Below are 13,693 nucleotides of genomic sequence, written 5' to 3'. Positions count from 1 at the left end.
TCTCTGATTTTAGCTCACGTCATGATTTCATGTTTGTGAGATTGAGCCCCGCATGGTGCCCCAATCTGGGTTTCATGTTGGCCCTCCCCCACGTGTGCATTCTCTCTAAATAAACATTTTTTAAAAAGTTAAACAGAATATGTTGTAAGACAGGTGATTTTTCCAATTATTGAAAATATCAAGAACTAACATGGCCATTCAGTACATAATTTTAAAAATTATTTTACTTGTTGATTAATGGGACAATTATATTTTGTTACAACTTACAATTTTATCTACTTATTCATAAAATAGAGCTCTGAAATATGTTTTTAAAAAGTCAAGGTGCAACATGTTTCTACAAATTAGCAGTTTGAAGATGTATGACTGTATCTTCAATACAGCTCTTACTTGGAAAACATCTTTGAAAATATTACCACATTGCTTTTAAGGGCATACACAGGAATTAGACATGCAAGTTCTGTAGATAAACAGAATTTTAAGAAACTGAAAAAATAAAGTAATAGGAAATAGTTTATATCATACAATTATTTAAGTTTATTTATTTATTTAGAGAGAGAGAGACAGAGCATGAGCAGGGAGGGGCAAACAGAAAGGAAGAGACACAGAATTCCAAGCAAGCTCACGCTGCCAGCACAGAGCCCAATGCGGGGCTCAAACTCACAAACTATGAGATCACTACCTGAGTCGAAGTCAGATGCTTAACTGACTGAGCCACCCAGGTGCCCCTATAATGTACAATTCTGTTATTGCTCTAACATGTATGTAGAGGTGTGTGTGTGTGTGTGTGTGTGTAAAGGGAGAGGGAGGGGGAGACAGAAAAGCAAATGTGTGTTTCTCCAATGGTGAGAAATTCTTGGGATGGATGAAGCATGTACTTGAAAGTTCGTCTACAACGATGAATGGAGAAAGAGAGTCAGAAGTCTACACGGCAGTTTACGACAGCGCTGATTCTAACTGGAGAATTACAAGAAGAGCCTGCACTGCTACTGCTTCTGTCAAGACATCTGAAGACAGGAGCGCCTGGGTGGCTCAGCCGATTAAGTGTCCCGACTTCAGCTCAGGTCATGGTCTTGCCACCATTCTCAAGTTTGAGTCCCATTATCGGGCTCTGTGCTGATAGCTCAGAGCCTGGAACCTGTTCTGGATTCTGTATCTCCCTCTCTCTGCCCCTCCCCCGCTTCTGCTTGCGTTCTCTCTCTCTCAAAAACAAATAAACATTAAAAAAAAAATAAAAAAGACTATCTGAAGATAGACTAGGGGAAGAAAATGCCATTCAGTGATAACAGAATTCAAAAGATCTCCATGTACTCTGCTTTGTCTCCAAATAAATACAAAATATGTGAAGCAAAGAACTGGCCCTAGCAACAAGAGCAATTTCCTAAGAGCAGTAAAATAAAACCAAGAATGATAATAAACAAAAACCCATTCACTGTATTTCCCATTTTGATTATTAAAACATGCTGTCTTGGCCCACTTTTCAATAATGAAGCACACAAAAATCCAAGGTAGAAAAGATAGGCAGAAGATAATTTTTTTCCAAGCTTGCATTTTTATATATTTCTCTAATACCTCTTAATCAAATGCCCAAGCCCCATTTCTAAATATGTATTAATATATTAATGTCACACATAAATGTTAGGGAGAAGAACTAAAGTGAATAGCATCCACTTGGAATATTAGTTTGACAAGTTCTAAAAATATTTAATAATATACCATACTTCTGAATACATACAATAGTAAAAACAAACTTAAAAGCCAAGTGAAAACTGGCCAATGAGTGTTTAAGAATTCATGCTAATACTCACCAAACATTCACGTCAGTATTGGAAGAAAGCACGTCAGTTGTGCCTTGGAAAACTCTCTTAGGCTGATCTTCAGCTAGCATTTCACCTGTGACAAAAAAAGGCAGATCAGGGCAGAATATGTTTTATCTAATTTGCTTTTGCTTTTAATTGCTAAAATAAAAACTTGTTCATTACAAATGATTTAGAAAATACATAAAAACACAAAGCAAAGAGTTTTACTTCCTCATTACCGAGAGACCACCAGTTTCTAGTAATTCCTAAATATGTGTGTATATACAGGATTCTTTATAAACAAGATTGGATTTGTATATAATACTGATAGGTTATCTATTTTTTTTGTTGTTAATGAGTATAATTTTCTCACATTATTAACTAAATGCTGCAGTGTCATTTTATAGAGCTATGTAGTAAGGCCATATCATGATTTAATCTCATTCCTTATTTTAAATGTTTAGATTATTGCTATATTTATTTTGCCAAAAATATACAATTATTTTTATGGCATACAACCAACAAAATAAATATATTTTTAAAGAATAAGGAGAAGCATCTAATGTTAAAAAACTGTACTGCTGTCATCTTAAGTCAAAGTAAATGGTAAAATCTACACAGTGTTACATAATCATGTGATAATCACGTATGGATGAGAGAAAACTAAGGTTCAAGCCCATAACTCGTAGGGTGGAATATATATGAGTGATGAAACACTAAGGCCACCTACTCATTAAAAAATGCCCCTAGGGATAGGGCTCTTGGCTGGCTCAGTCAGTGGAGCGCACAACTCTCAGTTGTTAGTTCAAACCCCATGTTGGGCACAAAGTTTACTTAAAAATAAATTAAAGTTATCCCTAGGATAATATATTCTACGAATAGAAATTCCACAGACCTACTTTTGTAGTATAATCATGGCTCTTAAACTCAAAAGACGTCTGGGTATCCTGTCCCATGCCAGATTACCATTATACCATTATGGAAAAACTACTCACCTCTCCTTTGGGGTTTAAATTAAAAGACAAATCAAAACAAATTCATCATAGAAGAACATGGAAACGCTCTTTGCTGAAACCATTATTACCTTATAAAATGCTCTTTACAGCTGTCCGATTTCTGCAGATTTCTCAGGCCTCCTACCAGAAGCCTTATTTGCTCTGGCTTATACCCAGTGCGAGTAAGTGTAGCTCACCACCAAACAACATGCCTTCCTACGCTTGGGGGATTCTGACAGCGATCTCATACTCTCTGCCGTTGTTTACAGTCCTCATTGTGTTTCCTCTCCCACCCAGAACCTCTTTTTTATGCCCTCTTTCCCAATATTTCATTAATAGGTTCCAAACAGGACACCGTTGTGTGTTTCCCAAATGGATATTCATATTCTAAAACAGATAAATAAAATTAAATTTGTTTAATCTGTCACTCTACCTAAAATGCCAGATGAATTCTTACCAAACTTATATAGGCTATATTCAGAATATGGTCTGAATTAAACTCCAGACTATGTAGTACATGTGGAATTTGCTTTGGAGTTCTGACGGGGACCTCAGAGAACTGAGTGAGGCAGTCATCCTGCAGAGCAACTGAAAACCGGATACAAGAGGCTTGTGTGAGACACGCTACACCCACCAAGACACTGGGCAGAAACCAAGTCTATTACGTCAAAATTGTAATATAAAAATAATTTTGTGAGTCAGATTTGGGGGCACTTGGGTGGCTCATTCGGTTAAGTGTCTGGTTCTTGATTTCGCCTCAGGTCATGGTATCATAGTTCTTGAGATCAAGCTCCACATCAGGCTCTGTGCTGCCAGAGTGGAGTCTGCTTGGGATTCTCTTTCTCTCTCCCTCTCTCTCTACCCCTACCCCACTTGTGCATGCATGTGCACTCTCAAAATAAATAAACTTGAATAAATAAATAAATAATAAATTCTAAGAAAATTCCAGGAATTTTCAATGTTATAAAAACATTTTATGAATAAATGTCTTAAAAGGAGAATTTTAATTTAGTAAAACACTGTCTTTGATTTAAGTGTATTTTATTTACTTATTTATTTTAAAGATTTTATTTTTAAGTAATCCCTACATTCAACGTGGAGCTCAAACTCACAACCCTAACTAAGATCAAGAGTCACATGCCCCACCAACTGAGTCAGCCAGGTGCCCCAAATATATTTTATTTGAAATACTGAAATGACCTCAACTTTCTAACAGCTCCTAAACTATTAATATATTTAAATGCTTTGTCAACACTAGCCCCCAACTTCACAGTACAGGCAAAAGACCCCTAAGCTAGGTTGTTGACCCATCATCATAAAACAATGTGCTGAGTTTAAAAGAGTGTTTCCCAAAACTGATCTAGTCCTAGTCTTAAAATATAATAAGTACATGCTGACATAGATGTGTTATTAGGGCAACTGCCATTAACTTATCCAAAATACATCGAAAACTGAAGTACATTTCAATTTCTTTCCCTATAGTTTGCTCTCCTTCCCCTTACCCTTCCCCTTTTATTCTCCCTCTTCCTCCTCTTTTTCTTCTTCTCCTTCTTTCCTATCTTTTTATAAAGGTACCCTTTTAAAAGATTATTTTACTTATTTTGAAAAAGACAGAGAGAAAGAGAGTGATTATAGGAGGGGCAGAGAGGGAGGGAGGGAGAGAGAATCCCAAGCAGGCTGTGTGCTGTCAGCATAGGGCCCAACGCAGGACTCAAATTCACGAACCGTGAGATCAGGACCTGAGCGGAAATCGAGTCGGAGACTGAATCTACTGAGCCACCCAGGTGCTCCTCTTCTTTCCTATCTTGATGGATTTTTCACAAATACACATTTTAAACTTTTAGCCTTCTTTCCTATTTATCCATTTCCCTCCCTATTATAGTTAAACTTTGTATTAACTTTAAAACTCAGTAGTGGTATTAATGAGAAAGGAAGACTAACCTAGCTTAGGGAGGCAGGATTGAGAAATGGGACCCAGGGTTGTAGGATTGAAAAAAAAAACACTACTGTTTTTTCCACTGTCCTTTTATTATCAAGTAAGTGGCTTATTTTCCATATATTTAACCAAAATTAACCCCCATAAAGAAGTGAACCATCAGAGCACACACATACATCTTAACATATATTTTTAGTGTAGTAAGTGCATCTGATTGGTGTCAACTTATTCATCTGATGTCAACAAGGAGGTGCGGCAGCAGGCGGGGCAGGGGCGGGACTGAGCAGAATAGGAAGGTGAGTGACTCACTGGATCTGTTCATTCCCTCATTCCCCGCATTGTTTTCACAAGCACTTAGGGCAGATAGCCTGGGGAATTATACTTATGTAACAAAAAATCGTAATAGACTGGAATTAAATTTCTCAATTCATATTCATATGGCACTTTATAGCTCTTCAAAAAATTTTTTAAAGATTATATTTTTGAGTAAGCTCTCCACCCACCGTGGGGCCTGTATTCACAACTCCACGACCTAGCTGCATGCTCTACTGACTGAGCCACCCGGGCACCTCAGCACTTCATAGCTTTTAAAATTTTCTTTACAGAGTTTGAGTAAAGTGAAAGGACTCTAGTAACTTATCAAATATATTTTAAATAAATCCTTTAAAATGAATTTTATAGCACTTGATTTTATATAATACCTTATAATAATAATAATTCAAAGCTATATTTATTTTTGCTAGTAGATAAAAGTACCTTTTCTTTTTAATGCTCCAAATATACTTGGTCTAATAATGTTGGTGGGGCTTTGATTTCTTCTTCTAAAATAAAATTGTCACAATCATTACCAGAAAAAAATTTGAACAAAACCAGCTATGACTATTTCATTATAATAGATCTAAGGATATACACTAAAAAAGGACTATGTACTATTTACATCATTTTATTGCTTTTTCTCTAAATCTGAGTTAGAAACAGGAATGCCTCAGGGTAGCAAACTGTCTTGCAATTTAGAAGGACTCGGGATTTTTTTAAATTATGGAGGCAAAAAGCTAGAAAGACCTACTGTTCTGGTTGTGACTTGCGTTGAATCAAGGGGAAAATCATGTGTAAATGAGCCAGGGCAGCTGTTTCCAACTCAAGAATTAGCTTTGATCCTTATCAACAAGCTTGGAGAAGAAGACTCTGTTCGAGCAGGGTGATGAGTTACTGAGGCTTCCAATGTTCATGTGTTCTCACGTGTTCCCAACTCACTTGATTCTTTTCAATATACAAGATGATAAACCAAAATAATGACATTTATTTTAATTTAGCCAAAAACGTTACTTCTTTGTTTGTCATAGAACCTGGAGCTATAATTTCTTTTAAGTTTCTCAAATTCTTATTTTATAAGCAATCTGGTATTTTCATACAACATGAACTTACATTGGAAACTGTCGTGTAGGACTGCGAATAGGGCTTGGAGGAAAAGTGGTGTAACTCACACAAGCTTGCAACGATGGAGAAAAATATTGCTAAAACCAAATGAGAACAGAGGTTTGAAAACTACCACTCTTCTCAGAAAGCAGATCAGTCGTTTCCTGGGCTGGGGCCGGGGGTGGGGGGGGTGAAGGCAATGGACCACAAAAGATCATGAGGACATTGTTTAGAGTGTGGGAACTGTTTTACAACTGGGTTATGGTTATGGTTACAGGATTATACACAATTACCAAAAATAATTAAATCATATTCTTAAAATTGGCAACTTTTGTTATAAAAAATAATTCAAGAAATGAAAAGGAGGGAAAACTGTCTCTTAGAGTCAGATGTACTATAGCAAAATATATCCCCCCCCCAAAGTTTGGGTGGTGAAATATTAATATTTCATGGATATTTCAAGGGACACAGATTCTTAGGCTCTCCTTTCTTACCTTCCCAATCCCCCTGGTGGCAGGAGGTGCTGGGGGAACTGGAATTAAATCAATGCACTTTGAAGATGGTTTCTCTAAATCACTGTCACTCTGTGTAAGCAGAAAGCAGTGTATGGTTGGAGAAGCAATTGCTCACCTAGTCAGACACTTAGGGAGAGAGCTGTCGCGCGGGGAATGGGACCCTTCCTGAGTCTGCGGGTCCGCAGTGGCCAGGCGCTCGCGTCATCCTAACCCAAGCCAGGAACCCGCGGCTCACTTCAATAAGGAAAGATACCCTTTACCATTTTAGAAAAGAGAGCTACATGGCAAGTTGAGGGGTTTACCTGATGTCCCCAGAGATGTAGAATGTGAGGACTTGATATTGAGCAATACTTACTAGTATATACACAAGTCCTAAATTAAAATGTTTCTCTTCCAGTTTAACCTGTACTTTGTTTTTAAAGCCTACAATTCAATGTCCAGGAAACAATCAAAAAGGATTTGGTTAGAACTAAGATAGAAAGGGGGCAGCAAAGGTAACTACAGCTATAAAAATTGTTCATGGGTTTTATACAGACAGAATCAGTACCGCATAATGCAGGACTTTACAATGTGCTCTTCTCTTTTCTGAGACACAAGTAAAGTTATGTTACGTGTTCCCTTCCACGTCCTAACACATTTGTAGATTCACTCGCTCGGGCCAACACCTGAAGTAATTCGAGTTAGTTCAGTTAAGGGAACCCAGCAGCCTCTATAAGTTGTGTCGGCAGCAAACATGAAAAGGGGCAGGCTCCAGAGGTTGCGTACTCACTATTCAGCACCCACTCCTAAGCCAGGGGTAGATGTCCATCTAAGGCACGCAGGGCTCAAAGGCAAGTAAGATGTCACTGTTTCTGCTGATGACCCATTTCCTAATCTAATCATTCCCAAAGCTGGAAACAGACATCTAACCAGAATCTCTTCTACTCGAATTTCAGCTCAATTCCTATTCTATCATTATCTGAGATGTCCATGGAAAAGAAGCTTGAACATCATTCAACTTCTACAACTACAACCATAATGTGTACAGAGACATTGAAAAATGTTAGCAGGGGATCTAACAAAATTCCAAATATGTTCAAATTAAAGGTTGCATGTAAAAATGTTAGTGGGAGTGTATACGTATATGCTATATGAATAAAAATGCAGCATTTATCCAGGAAACCCATTGTCTATGGTTTAAAACTCTAATACATAGTTAAGTTATATAGAAAGGAGTGAAATCACTTATTGTTTTGTCATATAAGCAGTTTGACCAGCAGAACTAAACTCTTCTTAGACTTACTAGGACAGAAAGGAAGCTGGTCCAAAACGACAATGCTTTTTATATCAGACAACTATTTACTTTGAACTCCACTTTCAAATGATGTCAGTTATTTTTATGAGTAAGTCATAAACTGTTTAACAGCAACCAAAATGATTTATGCAGCATACAAATTTCAGTTACAAATGAGAACTTAGATTTCTAGACATTACAGAAGTAGGTAGTGCCAACACCGAAAATCAGTAAAACTTTCAATAAAATTTAAATGTTAATACCATACCAGTTTCAAACTTTCTTCCCAAGACTGACTTATCTGCATTGCACTTTGTACCTCCCTACAAAAGAAGAGATTATCAGTACTGCACTTTGCCTAACTAAAAGAAAAGATATAATTGAATAGAAAAATGATCAGAATAGTAATTCAAGGTACACTACTCACCATTCACACATTGCTTCTCTGTTTACTAAATCCATGCTTTCTTCCTGAAAGGTAGAACATGAGAATAAATGAATACCAGTTCCTATGGTTTTACAAAATTGTTTCATTTCGTTGTACCTTTACTATCATTCACTGGGCTCTAGAAGAGTCAGAGTATAAACAAATTTCTAAATGTGTGTCTAGTTATGTACTTTTCATTATTGCACCTACTACACCAAAGATCTATTACTAATGCATTGCAGTACATCAGATATGCAGAAACTTCTTAAATGAAACACTTTGTACCTGTCTTCATTCAAAAGACAAAATGTTGAACATTTGTTATCATACTGTTTTCCCCATGATTCATACTATGATATTAATAAATATTACTCATAGTCCAAAGCAAACTAAATGTCTATCAGTATGGGTTTGTTTAAGTAAATGATGGTGCAAACATGATTTAAATCTAGTCATTGATACTGAAAAACATGTATTATGTATTAAGTAGGAAAAAACCTCACATGCAATTTATATAAAATTATAAACAAGAGGTGTTAAAAAGGATGTTCACCAAAAAGTTCACAGTACTTATCAATGAGTAGTGAGGTTTGGGGTAATTTGTTCTTTCTTTGTTTGTACTTTACCATAGTGGTTGACTTTTTTTTTTTAATAAATGCAAGTATAATTTCTCACATAAATATTTTTATTTAAAAAATTTTAAATGTTAATTTTTGAGACAGATAGTGACAGAGCATGAGTTTGGGAGGGGCAGAGAGAGAGAGTGAGACACAGAAGCTGAAGCAGGCTCCAGGCTCTGAGCTGTTAGCACAGAGCCCGACACGGGGCTCGAACCCACAAACTGTGAGATCATGAGCTGAGCTGAAGTTGGACGCTTAATCGACATGCAGGTGACCCTCACATAAATAGTTATTTTTAAAGATAACCCACATATGTAAGGTATTCTGTGTTCATGGAGTAGAAAACTTATTACTGTTCACATACAGTAATACTATCCAAAGGGATCTACAGGCGCAATGCAACTCCTATCAATATCCCAGTGGCATTTTTCTTGCAGAAATAGAAAAACCCAACCTAAAATTCACATGGAATCTCAAGAGGCTCTGAATCATCAGAACAATCTTGAAAAAGAGGACTAAATGTGGAGGATTCACACTTCCTGATTTCAAAACTTACTACAAAGCTATAGTAATAAAACAGTGTGGTACTAGCATAAGGACAGACATATAGGCCAAAGGAACAGAATAGAGAGCCTAGAAATGAATGCTCAGATATATGTTGATTTTTCAACAAAGGTGCCAAACCATTCAATGGGGAAAGGATGGTCTTTTCAACAAACGGTGCTGAGAAAACTGAACACTCACATGCAAAAGAATGAAGTCAAAACCTTTCCTTATACCATATATAAAAATTAACTTGAAATGGATGAACGACCTAAATGTAAGGCCTAAAACTATAAAACTCTTATATGAAAACAGAGGGCAAAAGCCTCATGCATTGGATTTGATAATGATTTTGCAGATATAACACCAAAAGCACAGGTAATAAAAGAAAATATTAAAAAATTGGACTTCAAAAAAATTTAAAATTTTTGTGCATCAAAAGACACTATCAAGCAACTGAAAAGAATCACAGAATTGGGAGAGATATTTGCAAATCTTATATTTGATAAGGGATTAATATCCAGAATACATGAAGAACCCGTACAACTCAACGACAACAACAAAACAAACAACAAATTAAAATATGGGCAAGATATTTCCCAAAGATTAATAAGCAGGGCGCCTGGGTGGCTCAGTCAGTTGAGCCTCTGACCTCGGCTCAGGTCCTGATCTCAAGGTTCTTGAGTTCAAGCCTCACACTGGGCTCTGTGCTGACGGCTTGGAGCCTGGAGCCTGCTTCCAGTTCTGTGTCTCCCTCTCTCCCTGCCCTTCCCCTACTCACTTGCGCACTCTCTCTCTCAAAAATAAACATTAAAAATTAAAACAAATGGTCAATAGGCATGTGAAAAATTTCAACATTTGTCATTAGGGAAATGCAACTCAAAAGTACAAAAAGCTAGCACTTCACACTCATTAGGATAGTATTTATTTATTTGAGAGTGAGAGAACAAGTGAGAGAGAAAGAGAGGGAGAAAAAGAGAGAGAATCTTTAGCAGGCTCCATGCCTAGTATGGAGCCCAATGTAGGGCTTGATCCCACGACCTTGGGATCATGACCTGAGCCGAAATCAAGAGGCAGATGCTCAACCAACTGAGCCACTCAGGTGCCCTGAAATAGCTATTATTTAAAAATGTGGAAAATAACAAGTGTTGGCAGGAATGTGGAGAAACTATAACTCTTATCATTGCTGGTGGAAATGTAAAATGGTGCAAACTCTGTAGAAAACAACTTGACAGTTTCTCAAAAAGTTAAAGATTGACTTACCATATTATTCAACAATCCCACTCCTATGTGTATACACGAAAGTACTGAAAACGGGACTCAGACACTTGTACACCAACGTTCATACTATTTATAACAGCCAAAAGTTGGAGACAACCCAGTGTCCACCACCAGATGAATGGATTAAAAAATGTGATATGAACGCAATGGAGTATCATTTAGCTATAAAAAGGAACGAAGTCCTGACACACACTACATACAACACAGACAAATACTGCAAAAATTAGGTTAGGTGAAATAAACACAAAATAACGAGTATTTGGTGGTTCCACTTATCTGTGGTACTAGAGTAGTCAAATCTTCATAGAGATAGAAAGCAGAATAGAGGTTACAGGAGGAGGAGGTTAAATAGGAAGTTACTGCTGGATGGCTATGGAGTTTCTGTCTGGCATGATGACAAATTCTAGAAATGAAAAGTGATGATGGTCGCCCAACACTGCGAATGTACCTAATGCCACTGAATTGTATTCTTAAAAGTGGTTAAAATGGCCTTTAAAAAAATCCTACAGTCCAAATTTATCCTGGTCTTCTTAAAAACATCATTTCACACGTCATAAAGTACCTAGGATAGTGCTGGGCAAATATGGTGCTAATATGATGGGGAACATGAAAAAAGCAGATGAGCTTTCCCTAAAATGACCTAGAATCACATTTGAGAGACAAGTTTTATATACATCAAGTTGGTGCTCTCCAAAGCAAGCATGAGCATAGCCCAGGAAGTGTACAATTTGACCCACTGAGAAGCAAAAAAAAATCATTTTAAATCTAAGATAGTAAGAAATGAAGGTTTGTTAATATTAGGTATACGGATCAACACAAGTGCCCTCACATACGGTCCAAAGATCTTGGAAAAGAAGAGTATGTGGGGGTGCTTAGCTAATTCTAACTAATTGCAGGTTAGGTGGCTGTATGGCTATATTATCTAGTTTTAATTAAACTGAGTTCCACAAAATAGACAAGTATCTTAACAAGATTTCTATAAAGAAATGTTGGACAAAATTCATAATACAAGTCCAAGTGAGTGACAGGGAAATGACAAAGGTGGCACCCATGCTACTCCTAGCCCAGCACATCATCTGCCACCTTCTTGTGAAAACACAATGCTGAACTAGTCTCTATCCAGGAGCTGGCTAAAATAATTTGAGATCATGAAGACTACTGGAAATATGGACCCACATTCCCTCTCAATAACGACCCATAGTTAATAAGATACAGTTTAAAATGTCCTAAAAACATCATTTCATCTTTATCTCATCCTTTTTAAATTTGTATTCTACATCTGTTCTATGACTCACATTATATGTGAGTATATAGTTCCTCACAGAGGAACTACCAGCTTGGTAGTGTATGTCCATGATGTAAGTACAGTTTATAATACATGTATTGGGAGGATGTGCTAAAACATTTTGCGCTGATTCAGGGTATGATCAAAAGAGCTTAAATATTACTGTCTATATGAACGACACATGTACGAGTAGTCTGGAACAGAAGTGTTATGAGTCGTGTGAATGAAAATCTGACCTAGGCCCTGAAAGTGGTATAAAATCTGGACAAGCAGAAGGTGCAGGGGAAGGTATCCCATGCACAAGGAGCCATGTGAACATAAGCTTAGAGAAGGGAACGAACATGGCAGGTCGGAGGGTAGTGAGACCAGCCTGACTGAAAGAGTTTGTATGGAGACGCGGCAAGAGCTAAAGCTGGAGAGGTAAAATGGGGCCAGATTTCCAGGATCTTAAATAACTAAAGGATCTGAACTCAAAGAGTTTGTGCAGAATAACATAGTTGTTGGGACCACAGGCTTTGGAGCCAAATAGAACTGGGTCAAATCTGGGCTCTGTAACTTTTTACCTGTCAATCCTAGGCAAGTGACTTAACCTTGGCGTCAGTCTCTTCGTCCATATGAAGATGAGACTACAAATTGAGGACAATGAAGTGGTTGTATAGTTCTTATCACAGTGCCTGGCAACCTATGTGAGTAAGTGTTCACTACAACCTAGCTATTCTTATTCCAATCCAATAGGTAATGGGAAACCATTATAACTTTCTGCACATGGGAGGAAAAGGTGAAAATCATGTCTTAGAGAAGTTATCTTGGTGTTGGTTGCGGAAGTTGGATTAAACTGACAGAGATAGGAAATCTCTTAGAATATTTTTCAAGTAATCTGGACCCAAGGGACAGAAGGAAGTGGGAACACAGAGGATGCTGTCAAGGAAGAATTAATAGGATTAGGTGCCTAATTAGATATAGTAGAAAAATAAGGAAGAACTAAAGGTGAACCTAGAGCTCTGAGTTCTTTTGATGTCATTATGGAAAATGATGGAAATTGGGAAAGGAAGTTTAAGAAGTTACTCTTTTTTTTTAATTTTTAATGTTTATTTATTTTGAGAAAGAGACAGAGCATGAGTGGGGGAGGGGCAAAGAGAGAGGGAGACACAGAATCCAAGGCAGGCTCCAGGCTCTGAGCTGTCAGCAGAGCCCAATGCGGAGTTCGAACTCACAGAGTGCAGGATCATGACCTGAACCAAAGTCAGATGCCCCAACAACTGAGCCACTCTGGCGCCCCAGAAGTTAGTCTTTAAAACAGTGGAGTAACAGTAAATCTTTTCAACAAAATGTAAAGTTAGTATAGCCCTTGCACCTAATACTTATGTAGATGTTTTCATGTAGTGAGAAACTCAAAGTATTTTGTAAGTTACTCAATGAACAAGAGTAATTTTTCCCAAAGTAGGGCAGGATTTTGCTCAAGGTTCCATTGGAAGTTGGAGCATTACCGAACATCAGCTATTCTGAGGGTTGTTAGTAACAGCACATTGACTCTTTTATCATTTATAGATTGCCTGTTTCCAAAACAGATATTAGATGCTTATAATGAAGAATGATTGTTAAA

General features: G+C 37.3%; 1 protein-coding gene across 7 annotated transcripts in view; it reads right to left on the bottom strand.

Annotated features, from left to right (window-relative positions):
• Positions 1–13,693, bottom strand: part of LOC115283916 (protein FAM122A-like) — a 97,192-nt gene that overhangs the window by 54,228 nt on the left and 29,271 nt on the right. For all 7 annotated transcript variants that reach the window (XR_003905092.1, XM_029930409.1, XM_029930405.1 and 4 more), the window contains 6 exons: positions 8,362–8,405; positions 8,203–8,257; positions 6,641–6,730; positions 6,156–6,244; positions 5,487–5,551; positions 1,809–1,893 (listed from right to left, as the gene is read on the bottom strand). Coding sequence is in view for 6 of the 7 variants with exons in the window: in XM_029930409.1 (XP_029786269.1) it covers positions 1,809–1,893; positions 5,487–5,551; positions 6,156–6,244; positions 6,641–6,730; positions 8,203–8,257; positions 8,362–8,405 (428 nt within the window). In the remaining variant the exon portion in view is untranslated. The remainder of the gene's footprint in view (positions 1–1,808; positions 1,894–5,486; positions 5,552–6,155; positions 6,245–6,640; positions 6,731–8,202; positions 8,258–8,361; positions 8,406–13,693) is intronic.

Source organism: Suricata suricatta, chromosome X (genome assembly GCF_006229205.1).
Source record: "Suricata suricatta isolate VVHF042 chromosome X, meerkat_22Aug2017_6uvM2_HiC, whole genome shotgun sequence".
Classification (NCBI taxonomy): Eukaryota; Metazoa; Chordata; class Mammalia; order Carnivora; family Herpestidae; genus Suricata; species Suricata suricatta.
The sequence above is the reverse complement of the archived record's forward strand: the minus strand, read 5'-3'. Positions and strand labels throughout refer to the sequence as shown.